This window comes from Erpetoichthys calabaricus, chromosome 14 (genome assembly GCF_900747795.2).
Source record: "Erpetoichthys calabaricus chromosome 14, fErpCal1.3, whole genome shotgun sequence".
NCBI classification, from domain to species: Eukaryota; Metazoa; Chordata; class Cladistia; order Polypteriformes; family Polypteridae; genus Erpetoichthys; species Erpetoichthys calabaricus.
Window position 1 is genome coordinate 59,456,343 of NC_041407.2, and position 18,842 is coordinate 59,475,184.

Below are 18,842 nucleotides of genomic sequence, written 5' to 3' on the forward strand. Positions count from 1 at the left end.
TGGATGTAAGTAAAAAGTTATTTGTTTTCTTTGGGTCTGAGGGAAGACAGAGAGAGATGTTAGTACTCGAAATCAACCCTTCACCTTGTGGTATATCACTCACCTTAGGGCTTGTTGGCTGCCTCCAAAGTGCTGCTTATGATATCTTATATCAAAAACAATTTATTAACAATATTCATCCATGCATTTTTAACCTTCTTTGCCCAGTTGAGGGTTGTGAGGGGCCAGGGTCTTTCCTAGCAGCACCTTGTATAAGACAGAAGCCAACCTGTGGAGGAGCATAAATCCAGTGTAGGCCACAAGACATGTATATGCCCTTCTCACTAATCCATCCACCTATTTTCAAACACACTTAATCCTGTTTCCCGCAGCAATGGGTAGATGGGCAGGAACATATTTTGAATGGGGTGCCAGTCCACCAATGTGCACCCTTACCCACACATTCCTAGTTTAGGCTCAACGATTATCGTTACCTGTTCATCTTTTGGATGTGAGAGGAAAACCCACACAGACATAGGGAGAACATGCAAACACCTCACAGAAGTAGAAAAGGATTTGAAGCCAGTGTTGGAGATCTGTGAGGCCACGTGGCAAGCCACTGTGGTGATATGCCACTCATGACAATACCAAAAATAAATGAAGTGGCAATGCCTCAAAGGAGGAAATTCTGAGCCATTGCCACTGCCTCTTTGTATAGAACTTGCCAGGCAAATTTCAGTTACTGGTTCAAACAGATATCCCAGTTGCTCTTTAACACAAAAAGAATGTCTTTCTGTCTCATAAAGAGACCAATAAGAACTCTGAAGGAGTTACACGCTACACTGGATTAGAGAGACTCTCCATACAACAACAACTGCTGAACAGGTGCTTCACTAGTCACAGCTTTGTGGAAGACTGTTAAAAACAAATAAGCCTCACATCTCACCAGAAGGAACTTGGGAGATTCTGAAGTCAGCCTGAAGAAAAAGCTCAAAATTGAGCTTTTTGACCATCAGACTAAATGCCCTGTTTGAACACAGCATGTTAACAAGAAGACACTATCCCCGTGGCAGCATCATACTTTGGGGATGCTTCTCCGCAGCCGGCCCTGGAAGTCTTGTGACGGCAAAATGATTGCAGCAAAACACAAGGATATCCTGGAGGAAAACCTAGGAGTCTGTAAGAAATCTGCACCTTGGGAGAAGGGACAATATAACACGAAGTCAAAGCTACAGAATAACGTTAATGCCCTAGAGTGGCTGAGTCCGGAGTCCACACCTCAATCTAATGGAGAATTTGTGCCTGGACTTGACAAAGGCTGGTCACTCACAATCAATACGCAGCCTGACAAAGCCTGAGCAGTTAAGCAAAGAAGAGAGAGGGAGAAAGAGAGAGAGAGGGAGAGGCAGACAGAGAGAAAGAGGTTAGGAGCCTGCACTGACACAACGCATTGCCACACCCACCACAAGACAAACCAACTCAGGATGCCAGATTAGGACCCGAGTACAGCCATGCGACGGGTGACACCTCAGCACCACACTTGTTTGAATGGAATGGAACAGTGTGAGGTTTTTTTCACAGTGGCTGGAGTGACAATCCTGCCACCAACCCCCCGGGGGATACAGATTAACATCATACCCAGGACAGAGCAAGTACAGGTCAAGGGCCTTGCTGAAGGGCTCAACAGAACAGAGTCACTTGGGATTTGAAGAATAAGGCGAAAAATGGCAGTGTCCTAATGTGAAAAGGTGAAAGAGACCTGTGCACGCAGACTTAAGCCTGTCATGACCGACATGATGCATCTACTAAATACTGACTTGAATGGTTTAAATAATTATTTCTTGTATTATATTTGCAATAAATTTAGATCACTTTGTTAAAATCTCTTTTCACTTTGGAATTAAAGAATATTTTTATGCTGCTCAGTGTCACAAAAGCCAAATTAAATCCACTGTGACTCAATGATGTAGAACACTAAAAAGTGAAAACTTTGAAGGGGTGAATACTTTTTATAGGCATTTTATCCAAAGTGACACAATGGGACCTCCACACCTTGGCCAGTGCATTGACAGTTCTTCGCATGTAAAAGGATCTTAAGAAAGTACACAAAGCACAGCCAGTGATGAAGAAATTAATTTTATTGTTTATGTGTATGAGAAAATAAGGAAAACCATAATACAGCATAACATTTTTTTTCTTCTATCATCAAAAGAAACAAAAGCAAATATATGCATTTCATTCATTTCCTTAATAAAACACAATAATTATTATAAACAATCATCCATGACTATTGTATTTATATTTGGTTGGCACCTATGTATTGTACATGTTCAGGATACATTCCAACTATTTACAGACATTTTTTCCATTTTGAGCACGGAGAGCATCACACTGTGAACAGAGGTGGTAACTGAACTGACGACCACGCAGTCTAATGTTTGGTGCCGCAGTCCCTCCATGCTTTCACTTATCAGACCCGTTTCTACTAAGTCAGCACTGTGGAAGTCACAGCCTACCCCAGCAGCATCAGAGAAAAGACAGGAAGCATCTTTGGTTGTGGTGTCAAGAAATAAGACCTTTGCCTTCACTATCTGAGCTACATTAGCCCCCTATTCACCCAGTATCATGACTCATTTGATTTGCTGTCAGGGGTCTCATATTCAGTGAGTCTCAGCATCCTGTCCTCAAGTCTCATGCCATTTCTTTCTGCCATAACTTTGTTTTCTTATCCAATCTATTCCTCAAGATTTTTATCATTATTCTACACAAAGGTGTTGCCTATAAGTTAGTAGTGAGGGGCAGTGATGGTTGTCCACACATGAAAGCCCCGCTTCTGATTACCAAATCGAATAAGTTCATTCTCAGTGCATTTCTCCTACTTTTGGGTGAGATGGCACACTTTTCACATTTATATCAGAAATGTGAATTGTCCGTGGAAATGAAATGGTTGGCAAGATGGCTAAAAGAATGCCATGCAGACTCGATAGAAGCATGCTGCGTCATTTGTTTATAATGTCAGTACCTTTTAGGACAGGCCCTGAAGTGACCTACATAGCTAATCTCCTTCTGAATCTTACAGACTGTCCAGTTAAACAAAGACTTTTATAATTCTTCGTACACAGCAAAAAAAAAAATTCTAAATAACTCCGGGAAGCAATTTCACCAGCTCTACCGCTTTTTGCTGCTGTGCTTGGCAGACATAAATAGACACATTATGCTTGACTTCCAAGCCCCGTTTCCGGCTTAATTACACGTTCTTTAAATTGCACACCTGCTTTCTAATGCATTCAGCCATTAAAGGTCACAATATTTGTATGCCAGACCCAAGCAGGATGCCAACAGTAAACAGGCAAGTGCACTTTTAATGTTCATTTTTAGAAACGATAAGTTAGGCTTCCTCAGCCTGAGAAAGAGTTGAGTAGGGTGGTCCTTTAGGGGGGATGTTGGTGGGGATTGTTGTTTTTTAACTTTAACATGTTTGACTCTATGGACCCTATAGAAATTATTGATTCCTTCACCAGTTTTGAATGGGCAAACATTAGATCTTCATGCAAACAGTGCCAAGAGATAAAGGTGATCTCCTTGAACAAATAGCACAGACAATTGTCATGGTGTATTCATTCTCATAATCTAAATGAACAAAAATGCATGTGGAAAAAATAAGGACACCCCTACATTTATCACCCCTTCAAATCCATAAAATTAGATTCTGATATTTCAGATTGAATGCAAATGATTTGAGCCTCTTCAGGGAGTATGCAGATGAGCCCTGTCTTATTTAAATCGCAGATACCGAGGGTCTGGTGTTCTCTTTGCTATTGATGCGAGTGGTCTCATCATGCAAAGATCAAAAGAGTTCTCTAAGACCCTTAGAAAGAAGCTTGTGGCTGCCCCTAAGCATGGCAGGGTGTTTAAAAATGTCATCAAATTACTTGAAATCAGTCATTCCAGTGTAAGGAAACTCATGGACAAGTGACATAGATTTCAAACTACAAATTCAGCCCAAAAGCTGCCCGTTTGATACTAAAAGAAGTCTCCAAGAACCCAAAAATTTCATTCTGCAAGTGACTCTTGCAAAAGCTGGTGTCCAAGTACATACATTGACAATCAGGCCTGCTGGAACAATGTGCTTTGGACCGATAAATTAAAGATAGAGGTGTTTGACCACAGTAACTGTAGATAGGTTTGGTGCAAGCCAAAAACTGCATTTCAGGAGCAGAACCTCATACCAGCTGTGAAACATGGTGATGGAAATGTTATGGTTGGAGGTTTCTTTGCTGCCTTAGGGCCTGGGCAGCTTGTATTCATCAAGTCAACTATGAATTGTAACATCATATCAAAGTGTGCTTGAAGATAATGTGAGGCCATTTGTCTAAAAAATGGAAGTTGAATTGGAAATGGGCCTTTCTAAATGATGATGATCCGTAGCATACTAGCCAAACCACCAAGGAATGCCTCAAAAAGAAGAACTGGAGGGCTATGGACTGGCCTAGTCAAAGCCATGATTTGAATTTACTGAAATATTGTAGATGTGCAGTATACACAAGAAAACTCAGAAACATCTTGCAACTGGTAGAATTTTGCATGGAGGAGAGGCCAAAACTTTCATCGAGTCGATGTCAGGAATAGGTGGGCAGTTCTACAAAACACCTACAAGAAGTAATTTCTGCCAAAGGGGACAATACCAGCTTTTGAGGCTAAGGGTGGATTTACTTTTTCCCCAGGGGACCATTACATCCATTGATATTTTGGTGGCATTAATGACCGAAAACTCGGGATTTCCTGGTGTTTTTATTTAAGTACTGTATATCACCTTTATCACTAGGCATTATCTGATTTAATGTCTGTTCAAATATGTTGAAAAAGTCAATAATTTCCATGGAGTGTACTTACTTTTTCACATAGTAATTGTGTGTAGTTTGTTCATTTTCTCTTGCTGAATGATTTTAAGAAAGAAATGGATTACAATGGTGGTCTTGAAACACGAGTTGGGCATGCAATGATCAACGTGGGTTTCTTTTCTTTGTGACAATTTAGGACCTCATTGGAGCTCCCCTTCCTACACTTTTGCATAAATGGGCACAGACATGTTAGCCATCTGAGATGTCCATGCAAACTCAGTGAATGAAAGCAAATTTGTGACGTTCTCCTCTGGCACAGCTGTAGTCAGTCTTTCCCAAATCCCAGAAATTTCGTGGTGGTACTTTGGCTTTGCCTGAACTCATGCATCGGTCCTCAGCTTAGTGGCATAAATTTCAAACTAAGAGTAGGTACTGGAAGTTGACCGAGACAAGACTGGAAAGTGCCTGCTTGAATGAATCTGTGATGGCCTCCTCCGCTTTGTTAACCACAGCAACTTGGCCTTGATCTCCGCTCTAAACCGTTGTAGAGAGAAGCAGTATATGAGGGGGTCGATGCAGCTGTTGACGCTCAGCAGACCTGTGTTGATCCAGTGACTAATGCGCAGGGCTGACATACGAAAGCAGCCATGTCTTTGTCCCCCCTCTATCACCCAGAACACCAAGGTGATGTGATACGGGGCCACACAGATTAGGAAAACCAGCAGAATGCCAGAAACCATTGCTTTGGCCAGTGTGCGAGGAGTTTTTGAATGGGACAGGCTGTCCGGGGCCGACAGGGATCTGATGATTGAGATGTAGGTTAGCAAAACCATGAAAAATGAGACGCCAAAAAAGCCACAAACCGCAAAATAGTACAGTGTACTCTGGGAGAATTTTTCAAAGCATTTGGTTAATCCAAATTCAGTTTTGGAGGTCTGGTCAACCAAGAGAGTGGGAATGGCACAGCAGAACCAGAAAGCCCAAGACAGCATGCAGGAAATAAAAGCACCTCTCTTACTGGAGACGTATCTGTTGCTTCTCTTCGTCACAATGCAGTAACGATTGATGCTAATAAGAGTCATGAACGTGATGGAGCTGTAGGTGCACACATAGTAGATAGCACCGGCCAGCCGACAGCCTATCTCAGTGAAGATCCAGTCTCCCCTTTTAACATAGTAGACCACCCAAAATGGCAACATGAGGTTGAAGAGAATGTCTGCAATGGTGAGGTTCAGGAGGTAGATCTGGATAACCTTCTTGACCGCCTCAGTTCTCTGGAGGAAAACCAACAGTGCGAGTAGGTTGCTGGGCAGCCCCAGACAGAATACCACAGAGTAGACCACTGGTACAAAAAAAAACTCAAATGAGTCGGCTTCTTCACATTGACTCTGGTTGGACAGCATCACCAGAGTGACATTGACAGTGGGAGCCATGTTGCCTGACATCTTCGACTGGTTAGCTCTGCAAAAAAGAACAGCAAAAGGAGGGACACCATTACTGCACTTGATGGACTTTATCAAGAGTGACTGAATGCAAATTTAATATTGATACAAAGACAAAGATGTCTTGGGTTTTTAACATTGGCAACCATATCACTTTCTATACTTTGGTTATAAGTTTATATCTCTCAATTAGCATTTCATTCAGTTTGAGATCAGGCAGCTTAAAACCAGTAGCGTGCTCAAGGTAGGAGTGGCACCTGAAAACTTTCATCTTGTGGTCCCATTTTCCACCCACTAAACCACATTGTGTGCTAAGACTGCGTCACGTGTGGCACTTCTGAAGTGAAGACAGCTTGTTATCTTTATACCGGGAGAGGTGTTGCCTGTTTTCACAGATCAGGGATTACAAGTATCTGGTAAAGATACTGACCGCAAGCACTTTGGTTAGCCAGTAGTGCCCACAAGTCACCAACTCCTGAGCAGGCCTGTGTGAAAAGTGTTAACCTCTAGGTAGGTGTCCCTTCAGGCTGTATTTATTTATTAATTAATTAATGCAGTTCAAATGGCTTGGTACTGTATAAACAACAACATTACAAATGACATGGGGTGACCACTAGACTTACTTTGTCATCCTAAACAGAAGCCACAGGGGGAAGTGGATATCTGGGGCAGTGGAGCGGCAGTTTGATCCGTTGGCTACAAACACTGGACTGGAAACTACAAGGTGACAGCTTCACACCCTAACTGTCACCCAGAGTGAGTCATTTTGATACTTGGCCATATGTATCTGCTTAGACTGGCACTGTTTATGGTAAACACTTGGCAATGGTATTCACCATGAAAGGCACTATATTATATGTAGATTTCACTGGTATTAAGGGTTAAAAGGTAGATGTGAAAGGCACTATATAAGAGGCAGATAGACATACAAGGAAGACACCACATCAGAGAGAAATGAATGTGAAAGGCACTATATAAGACACAGATAAGCAGACCTAAAAGAGACTAGATAGATAGATAGATAGATAGATAGATAGATAGATAGATAGATAGATAGATAGATAGATAGATAGATAGATAGATAGATAGATAGATAGATAGGAAAATGAGCAGTCTTCCAAGTCAGTAAGCTCACGTGATGCACTCTGATTTATTCCCACTCACCTCACAACTCATTTGTAATCTGTAAAGCATCAAAGCTCACTGTTTATTAAATAAAAAAAAGAAAAAACTCAAACAGATGCCCATGTCAACACTGGCTTAGTCGTTATAACGGCAGGATGACGATTGTTTTGAGTGCTGTCTGAGGAAGCCGAACTTCTTCTTTTTTTAACACCCCAGTGGCTGGGTTGAGCCTTAAGAGTGAAGGATGTGGTTTTGCACATTTTTATTTATTTTCCCATCAGGTATTTGTGTCTTGGCCTTCCTCACAGCTGTACTGATAAACTCACAGTAACTTAACCCAAGACCAGCTGGAGTGATACTATGACAACTGTTAATTTTTGCCCTTGATAAATGTCTGTGCTGCCTGTGCTACCACACAGCTGGGAAAGTTTAAGAAGTGTGAGACACTCGAGTCCCGAGGTGCCCGTTTCTCAGCTCTAATTCAGTAGTCTGTCAGAGTCCTGCTGTCTAGCCAGGAAGGTGCAGATAAGATGGCGAGAACATCAGTGCACATCACCTCATGTTTTGCACTGTTTTTTTTCAGTTTTTTGATTCTCTTGTCTGTTTTATATTGTACTAATCATAAAGTGCTTCACTGAGAATAAAATGGACAGGACTTGAGAAGGTGGGTTTAGAAAATGGATGTATGGATGGATGTTGATTACTGAAGTTATTATGAAATACTGCCCAAGGAGGTAACAATAAAAGTGCAAAGGATGGCAAAAGGAGAAATTAAGGTGGAGGGCACAGACACTGAATGCATTTGTAATAGAGTGCATAATTCTAAGGTCCCTGTGACCCTGAACTGGCTAGGCAGGTTAGAAAATGAGAAAATGAATAGATGGATGGATGGGCATTAAATGTGAATTTGAACAGACAGTCACAAGGAACATAAAAGATTATATTTTAACTTTGTTGTAAAAACTGAATGGGCTTGGTAGACAAACGTGAATACAAATTTTAAGGTTCACCGTAAACATGCTGATGTTGTTAGTGTTGCTGCCTCACGGCCTCTAGAATTCAGGGTTCAAGTGCAGGCACAGTTACTGGAGGTGTGCAGGTCTGATATCCCCCTTTGTCCATATTTGCTTCCTCCAGGATCTCAGGTCTACACTGGACCAATGTGAACAAGTGGACCCTGGGATGGAATGCAATCACGCCGGGGTTGGTTGCTGACTTAAACCCAACTTTAGGAATGTTTTTGAATTGTCACAGCTTTATATTTGAATAAAGAAATTCAGAAAATAATGGATGGTTAAATATAGCAAATAAAACTTTAAACAATGATTGAAAGCCAACATCTTTATCCATCCATCCATTTTCCAACCCGCTGAATCCAAACACAGGGTCGCGGGGGTCTGCTGGAGCCAATCCCAGCCAACACAGGGCACAAGGCAGGAACCAATCCTGGGCAGGATGCCAACCCACCGCAGCCAACATCTTTATTATTTTTTAAATTAGTGCTGTCTGTTTAGGTAGCATTAGTCTTTCTCCTCCACAACATCAAACATAAATGTAAGGCACCACCATCTTACTACTCAACAGTGGACACAGGCAGTCAAAACATTGAGCAGAAAGCTCTGTGACCAAAAGGTGATGGGTCCAAGCTCCTCGCCTTCTTGTTACTTAACATTGGCAAACATTGTGAAGATGCGTAAACTTAGGATGAAATTTTCACATTTACCATGAAAGGCTCAGTTCTAAAAAGTGATTGACAGACAAACTAACCCCTCATGGATTCCATTATGACATCAAGTTAAATGAGTGTTGAAGAATAACTAAAATGTCGGTCTGATCCATGCTTTAAGCTGCTCTATATCTAATGTATACATTCAGAATATATGTATATAAGTACACTCAGGTCAAAAAGTGTGTACACCCTCTTTCTCCCATACACCATAGCAAACTGAAAAAATGTACTGAAAACAGTTACTTCAAGTTATTGCTACTAAACACGCTTCTACAAACTACTGAATCAGAGGGTAGTTACTTTATCAAATAAGGCATTTTTTGTTCTTTATTTCACCTTATAGAATTACTTGCATTAGGAATTTGTTCATTTTTGCATACCCCTTGGGGTCAGAGCGTAGGGTCAGCCATTGTACAGTGTCCCTGGAACAAGTGCAGATTAAGGGCCTTGCTCAAGGGTCCAGCAGAGTAGAATCTCTTTTAGCAGTAACGGGGATTTGAACCGGCAACCTTTGGGGTACTAGTGCAGATACATAGGTTCAGAGGCACCACTCTTTGATAAATTAAAAAAAAGGCAAAATCTATTCTGTTTTGTTCATTAACCAATTTTAGACTTACCTAATTTTAGGACTTGGTAAGCAGTAATAATAATAATAATAATAATAATAATAACAATAATAACATTGGTATATAGAGTTCTTATTACTCAAAGCACTTCACATACTGGACAGTATGGAATCACTTCAGCCACCACCACCAATGTGCAGCCATTCCTGCACCAGTACACTCACCACACATTACATATTAACGGGTGAGAGTGTTAGTTAGCCACTCAGGGACAGGGGGGTGATTAAGGGGCTAGAATGACCAGGACGAGGTTGGCAATTTAGCCAGGACATTGAAGAACACCCTGCTTTTTGAAAGATGCACAAGGACGTTGGTTTTAACTGTCATTTTTACAGCTTTGGGGCATTGGAGTCCACACACAGGACACCGCATAAGTGATCCCTAATGGTCTCACCAACACCTCTTCCATCTCTTCCATCAGCAAACCATGTACTGGCAGGTCCTAAACCTGTTTAACTGCAGGTGGGTGGATTACCTTTTCTGAAGTGTGGGTGGTATGGCTGCTGGCTACAATTATGAGGGTGTCATTACTTTCTCACATGACTGTGTATATCACACATATAAGATTCACTTTACATTTTCATACATTGCTACATAAGAAAAAGCCTTCTTAAATAATCACTTGGATGAAGTTTTGGAAACAAACTGATAAAATTAATTGCCTCCCACTGGTGTGGCCCTCGCCACCCCCTCCCATTGCACCAGGTGGCCATAGGACCAGGCTGTCCAAGGAAATCAACGAGTCAAGACAATGGCTGACAGGACTCTAGTCAGGATATATTATATAAACTACAGGTCATTCTTTATTTAGTTTTGGACCAGTGCACAAGTCTTCTTTCATGACTACTTTCTTGGATTTTAACAGTGGTTCTCAACTTGCTCCCAAGGAGAGTGCATCCCTGGCAGAATTTACTAAGTCTTTTTGTTCAAATAGGAGTATGTTAATGTCTTAGAAGCTGAATATAGTGTAAGAAGCAGCAACAAGTAAAATGCAAAGGGCACAATGTGTTGTGAGTAGTGTTGAGCTACAAAATTCACCAAAGTGCTTTTTGCATTGAACATGTAGCATTTGCCGATGATTTTGTTCACGGAACATTTTCCGTGAAATTCACCTTACAGTCAGCTTAAGCAAATTTTTTTTTTTCTCAGCTCCCCATGATGCTTTGCAAGGCCAGCGTGATATCACAGAGCTGTAATAGCTATGCACAGAACTTTCATGCATGTGTACTGTAAAATCTTTGCTGAGCTACTTCAGGCATACGTAATACCACCACCCAATCGGTACTCCAGCCTTCCACCCTACATACATTAAAAAAACAACTTGTAGTCTTTTCATTTGAGACATACTTTAGCCATATAGGAGAATATATGAGAACATGATGAGTTCTCACACTGGATATACAATACAACACTGATCCCTGCGTGCTGGCCATGCAGCACCTCATGGCTAATTATGAACAAGCCTTAAAGGTGCCATCTCCCTCTCACTCCCACTCTCAGAGTAAGAAAACACAAGCGACCCTGTGGAATAATAAAAATAACAAAAATAACTAAAGATTTATTACTTTTTACAAGACATTTCTGTCTTCTTAATGGAAGAAAAAACTGCTAAGCATCTTCATGGAGATCAGGAACAAAAAAGAAATCCCAGTGGCACCTTGTGCTGTGATGATTTGGTGATTTTTGTTGAATTTTATCAGTATTGTAGTCACAATTGTGTGCAGCACTCGAGGTTTGCTATTTATAGCACACGCACATACACACACGTGTCGTGTAAAAAGTAAAGCAAATTACATATATTTATATATATATATATATATACTGCGTATATATATATATACTGTGTATTTATATATATATATTTACTGCGTATATATATATACTAGCAAAATACCCGCGCTTCGCAGCGGAGAAGTAATGTGTTAAAGAGGTTATGAAAAAAAAGGAAACATTTTAAAAATAACGTAACATGATTGTCAATGTAATTGTGTTGTCATTGTTATGAGTGTTGCTGTCTTTTATATATATAATATGCACACACACACACATAAACATATATATACATAAACATATATATATACATATCTACATATACACATATCTACATATACACACATCCACATAAACATATATATACATATACAAATTTACATATCTACATATATATATATAGACATAGATATATACATACATACATTCACATATATATATAATATATATATATATATATATATATATATATATATACTGTATATATACATATCTACTTATTGGCTCCTGTATTTAGGATATGGCAGGTTGGATAATGGATGGATGGACATTTGTATGCATAGTCCTATTTGCCCATTTTCGTTTTTTTTCTTTCTTCAGTAATATTTCAGCAAACCCGGAGCTTGTCAGTTCAAATCCTGGTACTGACACCACTGTGTGACCCTGAGGAAGTCACTTCACCTGCCTGTGCTGCAAAAAACAAAAGTAATGTAACAAATTGTACTTCAGATGTTGTAAGTTGGTGGAATAAAGGCATAAGTCAAATAGATAAATATGTATTATACACATAGGAACTATTCATTTATTTCAGTTAAGTCATCTGCAGCAAACTTTTATAAATGAGGGTTTCTCCTTTTTAGATAGTGCAAACTGTTTCTTCTTCATTGACGTTTTCTCTTGGAGAGCTTTTTTTTCATTTCATTGAAAATGAAAGCAGCAGCTGCCAAAATATGTAGCTTTCTTATTAATTTTTCAACATTGTGTAAAATAAATGTATAAAGTAACATAAAAGGTTTAAATACTGGTTATTCTTTTACACTAAAATATTACTACACAGATACAAAAAAAGTAAGATGGATATGTTCTTTTTCTTTAAGGAGATTAAATATTACTGAAGAAAGAAAAAAAAAATTAAACAGCCAAATGGGGCTATGCATACGAACTTAAAAGGTTTAAATAAAACAGAAATATATATTTTATTTTTACTTGGTTAACTTGTGGAGGGTGTATCCTGTAGCAAAGCCCTAACTGTTTTCGTGAAAGCCCGTTTCAGTCAATAAGTCTTATGTGTGTGTTTATGTATGTGTGTATATATGTAGATATGTGTGTATGTAGATATGTAGATATATGTATATGTATATAAATGTTTATGTGTGTGTATTATTATATATAATATATATATATATATATAAAGACAGCAACACTTATAACAATGACAACACAATTACATTGACAATCATGTTACGTTATTTTTAAAATGTTTCCTTTTTTTTTCATAACCTCTTTAACACACTACTTCTCTGCTGCGAAGCGCGGGTATTTTGCTAGTATATATATATATATATATATATATATATATATAATATATATATATATATATATATATATATATATATATATATATACATACATATACACACATACATGCAGTTTCAATAACATAGAAATCAATATAAATATTAACATCATTATCATATGAGAATATGAAGTAATATATAAGAAGCACATTTCATATAAATATAAATTATTAAACAGTAAAATCTTCTTCTGTAATTTGCTACCGTGGCAATTTGTGTGTCTGTCCAGGATTTTAAATCACCTGTAGCTCGCAAACCGTTTCACCTATTGACTTGAAATCTGGTACACATATAGTACGTCACGTCTACTATCCGCTTTATGGGTGATGATTGTATTACTCTTTTTGTGTTTATTTTATTTTATTGTAGAATCAACTCCTATCTGCGCACACCAGGGCGGCCGTGGGCGGATGCGTATGGTGTATTCACTCCATGTTATCGTGCATTGCGCTGTCACTGGTATTTTGATAAAAGAATTTGAACAACATATAAGAAGCGTATAAATTATTAAACAGTAAAACATTAACATTTAAGAAGTAAAGTTAGATTAAGTACTACTGCAGTGCCCTCGGGTATACCTCATTTTTTGTTTGTCCATTACATGCTTAAATGTATACATTTTTTGGTGTACCTACCCGAGAACACGCGACATATAAACGAGCGTGGGAGAAGCATAGATTTTAAACACGCGTTGAGTTCATCTGCTGGTCTCCCTCGTGGAATAACTGGTAATGTTTGAATAAAATCTACAGCGAGTAAAACGACATTACCTCCTATTTTTTTTTTTACGATCTCTGAGATGTTGCTTTTTTCGGTTCAAGGCTTCATAAGCTCTTTTATGTTGTATGGTGTACTTATCCCAAACCATCATCTTTGAATGTTGCAAGACTTTCGCCTTGTATGTAGATCGGGGTAATTACATTCATTGCATTCCTAGTCTGAATCACAATCTGATTGTATGGGTGGTTACCTGGCACTGTAGGGTTGCCACCCGTCCTTTTAAATACGGAATCGTGCCGCATTTGAGAATGAAATTGCGCGTCCCGTTTTGAATCAATACTGGACGGGATTTCTCCCGTATTTTTTTTATCATTTTTTTAAAGCAGCGTCTCATGCAAATCATCCCACACGCATTTTATGAAGATGCCTCCTTTCCTACTTTTGATTGGGTAATACTTGATGTCATCGTTAGTTTGATTGGTCTTTTTAACTGTCCAGTGAGGAGGGCGTGTCTTTTAAGTAGAGTCTGGAAAGTGTTGGCACTGAGATGTGGCGTCAGCGCCAGAGTTGAAGCCCCTAATGTTGCGGTCAGCAAGTCGGCTAACATCCGCCATGTGCCGTCTTTCAGTTGCGAGAAGCAGATCATAGAATGGTTGAAACTGTTGCCCCTAACGTTGCGCCACGGCGTGTGGTTCGTTTATACCTCGTGTCTTCTCATTAAACTTTTATCTCGCGAATATGTTATTGCAATCCGCAGCGGGAGCGTTTCTATAAACTTAATTTAAACTTACGTTTTACACCGTGCTTTGTTTCCCTTATGAACATGCTTGAATGCTTCACTCGCTCCCTTCTCAATTGTTTAATTAATTTTTTGCTCTTCGCTGTTTGCGGCTCTTCCGTCATTTCCCCCTACTTCGTTCTTTTATCTCGCGAATATGTTATTGCAATCCTTAATGGGAGCGTTTCATTAAACTGATTGAAAATAGTTTTGCATTTACCTTTTTAGTAAAAGGCGAGCTTTTAAGCCTGAGAAATCACCCCATAAATGCACACGTTTAATTGCACGTGTTAATATGTATGGTTACACAGTATTAAAAGACAGTGAACAACGTCAGTTACCTTTGTTCCCGCGTTTGATAAAAGGCGAGCTTTTAAGCCTGAGAAATCACCCCGTAAATGCACACGTTTAATTGCACATGTTTAATATGTATGCTTACACAGTATTAAAAGACAGTCAAAAATTAACGTCATTTACCTTCGTTCCCGCGTTTGACTCGTGCTGTAAATCTCTTCCTTGTTTTTAGTTCACATGATTACGTAGGAGGCGTGATGACGCGATACGTGACTCCGCCTCCTCCATTACAGTGTATGGACAAAAAATATGTTCCAGTTATGACCATTATGCGTAGAATTTCGAAATGAAACCTGCCTAACTTTTGTAAGTAAGCTGTAAGGAATGAGCCTGCCAAATTTCAGCCTTCCACCTACACGGGAAGTTGGAGAATTAGTGATGAGTGAGTCAGTCAGTCAGTGAGTGAGTGAGTCAGTGAGGGCTTTGCCTTTTATTAGTATAGATACTGTGTATTTATATATATATAGGCGGCACGATGGCGCAGTGGGTAGCGCTACTGCCTCACAGTTGGGAGACCTGGGGACTTGGGTTCGCTTCCCGGGTCCTCCCTGCGTGGGTTTGCTCTGGGCACTCTGGTTTCCTCCCACAGTTCAAAGACATGCAGGTTAGGTGGATTGGTGATTCTAAATTGGCCCTAGTGTGTGCTTGGTGTGTGGGTGTGTATGTGTGTGTCCTGCGGTAGGTTGGCACCCTGCCCGGGATTGGTTCCTGTGTTGGCTGGGATTGGCTCCAGCAGACCCCCGTGACCCTGTGTTCGGATTCAGCGGATTGGAAAATGGATGGATATTATATAAGTAGTGGTCTCCATTGGTTGCACAAATGGTAGTATGTGTGATTGACTACAAGCCAGTGACTTTGTGGTTCAGGTTGTGTCTATATTCTTTTAAATCTTTCATCCTACATTGTCAATTATTTGCTCACTTGTCTGATTTGCTTCTGCACAAGTATTTGTCTGGAATTTAAAAATAATCACTTCAATTCACACATATGTTTTTAGTATTCTGTCACAGTTATCATGATAACTGTGTTACGCATTCCGCCAGAAAAAGCAAATGGCTTGCAGACTGGATGTCGCAATTACTTCTAGTATAATACCTTCTCTCAATGTCTGTGTTTTTTTCTGGTATTTTAGTTTGCCTTCTACATCCCAAAGACATGCAGGTTGGATTGGCAGGTGATTCCAAACTGGTCTGGTTTGAGGGAGTGTGCCCAGCGATTAACTAGCGTGCTGTTCAGTGCTGATTTCATCTTTGCATGTAATGCTGAGTTAACTGGCTCTGATGCCCCACAGCCCTGAAATGGAGTAAGCAGTTTGGGAAAATGGACAAATAAATAGAGACAGTGAAACAAGGAACTCTATTAGGGTGGAAATCAAATTGCAGCTGTTAATCAGTTTCATATTACAAGGTCATAGTCATTGAAACTGAACAGTCACTGCAGTCTTCCAAAATTTAATTGAGCAATAAATTTTGTATACTGCACAGTCATGTATATATAGAGATGATATACTGTATGCAGGGTTGCAGTGGTAGTGCTGCTTCCTAATAACAAGGAGACTGGAGTTCTAGTCCCAGGTTTTTTCTGGGTGGAGTTTGCATGTCCTCTCTGTTACCTCCATGTGGTCCATTTTTTTTTTTTTAATGCAGTTCAAGAACATGCAAGTTAAGTGGATTGGAGAAGGTAAACTGTCCCCTAATATGTGTGTGTGTGTTCATGTCCACTCTGCAATGGGCTGCTGCCCTGTCCAGGCATTGTTCCTGCCTTGTGCCTGATGCTTGCTGGGAAAGGTGGCAGATTCTCACTGACCGTGCTCACTCTGTGTGTACATACTGTATCATTTTTTAATGGAAACTGTATGCACACGCACATAAAAGCATCATATGAAGAGACCGGACAACATAAGCAACAGAACATCAGATTTTGTTTAAACCATCAATTCTTGCTATCTCCATTCATGATGGGTCCATGTAAATAGTAAAATTCAGCAAATTAACTAATCATGTCTCCGTTTTCCAAACTTACTTTTTCCAGTAGGATGAGGGTAGCCAAAGCCTGGTTACAAGGCATAAATCAGCCCTAATTGGGACACTCGCTCATCCTAAAGCATACAGCTATTTACTGCACAGTACAATACACCTACAATAATTCACAACAGGACCATTTGGAATTATCAAACAACACAACGTGTAAACCTTTGGGATGTGTAAAGAAATCAGAGTACAATTTACGAAGATAGGGAAGAACACACATACATTGCACTAACAGACAGACAGACAGACAGACAGATAGATAGATGATAGAAAGTGTTAGAATATTTTTTTTCTCAATTAACAGTGATCACAATCCTTCTTTGCAGAAGTAGAGTTTAAGAAATCATCAAGTGTTTGTTGCACTGACAAACTGTAGCTGTGGCCACATACACTGTGTTGGTGGCTTTTGTGTGGGGATTTCTGCAAGCCAAGATTTACAAATATGACTTTATTCAGAAGAGAAAGATGTGACTCTTGTATGTCATTCAACAATAACACCTAACAGTTCCTCCACGTCTTCATGGTTTGTAAAATTGAATAAATCACACAGAAAGGCAGTAGTTAAGCACGTGAAATTGTGCAAATTAGATAACTTGTAAATTACATTGTAGACTACACTAAATTTTAGTTAATGGAGCATTTTGAAATAAACTTAGCTGTTATGGTATATACATAATTACTGCTGATCCAGTGTAGTATGCTACCTTAAAACACTCCAATATGAAAGGCATAATGATAGATAGATAGATAGATAGATAGATAGATAGATAGATAGATAGATAGATAGATAGATAGATAGATAGATAGATAGATAGATCCAGCACTATGCTAGATCTATAAAAGCTGCAAACAGCCCTATTTTTGAATCACTTGTATTTCTATATTATGACTTTATAATGCACATAGGTTACTGGCTGTATCTCTTCTTCCTGCTGTAATAATGAAGAGACTCTCCAAAGGTTATGAAGACATTGTTAAAATGCAGCAGTAGCCACAAGCAATCATTACTGACAGATCAAGTAAAAAGCAAAGCATGACTTACCACAGCACAACGATGAGGCTGAACAGAAGGATATGACCTTCTTGCAGTTGATGGAGAGCTTATCACCCTTAATGGTGTAATTCAATGACCAATTTTTCTATATAGTGCTCTCACTTTGAACCCGTGTTGGATTTGAAGGTTTGGTAGCTTGTGATAAACCTCAGTCCACATGTGCAAAAAGAAAGTGCCTATTTGACTTTTTCCCTAAAGCACGATGATATCGTTTTAGTATTTTTGGGACAATGCATGTGCTTTTCAACAATTCTGACATGTTTGTTCTGCCTTTGTGGTTTGTGGTCTACAACTCAGGAAGTTACGTTAGTGTATTTTAATTATTTCTCAGTCAAAAGCATCACTGTCTTGTCTTTTCTTTTTAAAATAAATGACAGAAGCTGATATTGGATTCTAGAAAGATAGATCCTGGATGTTGAATACATTTATGAAGTACTACTGTAGCTGTTTCTTTCACAGGCTCCCAAAATCAAGTTGCTACTGAGCTGGCAAGGTAGGATCCAGCATGAATCAAACACATAGCAAAAGAAATTTCACAGTCCAATAAAGTTTATTTTAAAAAGGTTTTGTGAATATTCAAAGCAAAACAAGTCACAGAAAAATGGAAAAATACTTATTACACATGCAGGATAAAATATTTCTTCTCCAAGTTTAGCTTTGTCTTGTTAGACTTCAGTTGCTTTCTGTGGCACATTCAATGTGGTCAATGAGGCACGTCACGGTTTGAAACTATTTGCCCTCCATGCCTTACCATCTGCAAGGCAGATCATAAACTTAGACTAACCTGTAGTCAGAAGGACAAAAAATAATCAAAATA

At 39.3% G+C, this 18,842-nt stretch overlaps 1 protein-coding gene across 1 annotated transcript; it reads right to left on the reverse strand.

Moving 5' to 3' along the window:
* Positions 1 to 3,416: 3,416 nt before the first annotated feature.
* Positions 3,417 to 18,239, reverse strand: LOC114665282 (platelet-activating factor receptor-like). The gene is made up of 2 exons (XM_028819751.2): positions 18,014 to 18,239; positions 3,417 to 6,281 (listed from the first exon to the last, which is right to left on the reverse strand). Exon 2 carries the CDS (start codon positions 6,263 to 6,265, stop codon positions 5,240 to 5,242), a length of 1,026 nt encoding a protein of 341 aa, XP_028675584.1. The 5' UTR covers positions 6,266 to 6,281; positions 18,014 to 18,239; the 3' UTR covers positions 3,417 to 5,239.
* Between the last annotated feature and the right edge of the window lie 603 nt (positions 18,240 to 18,842).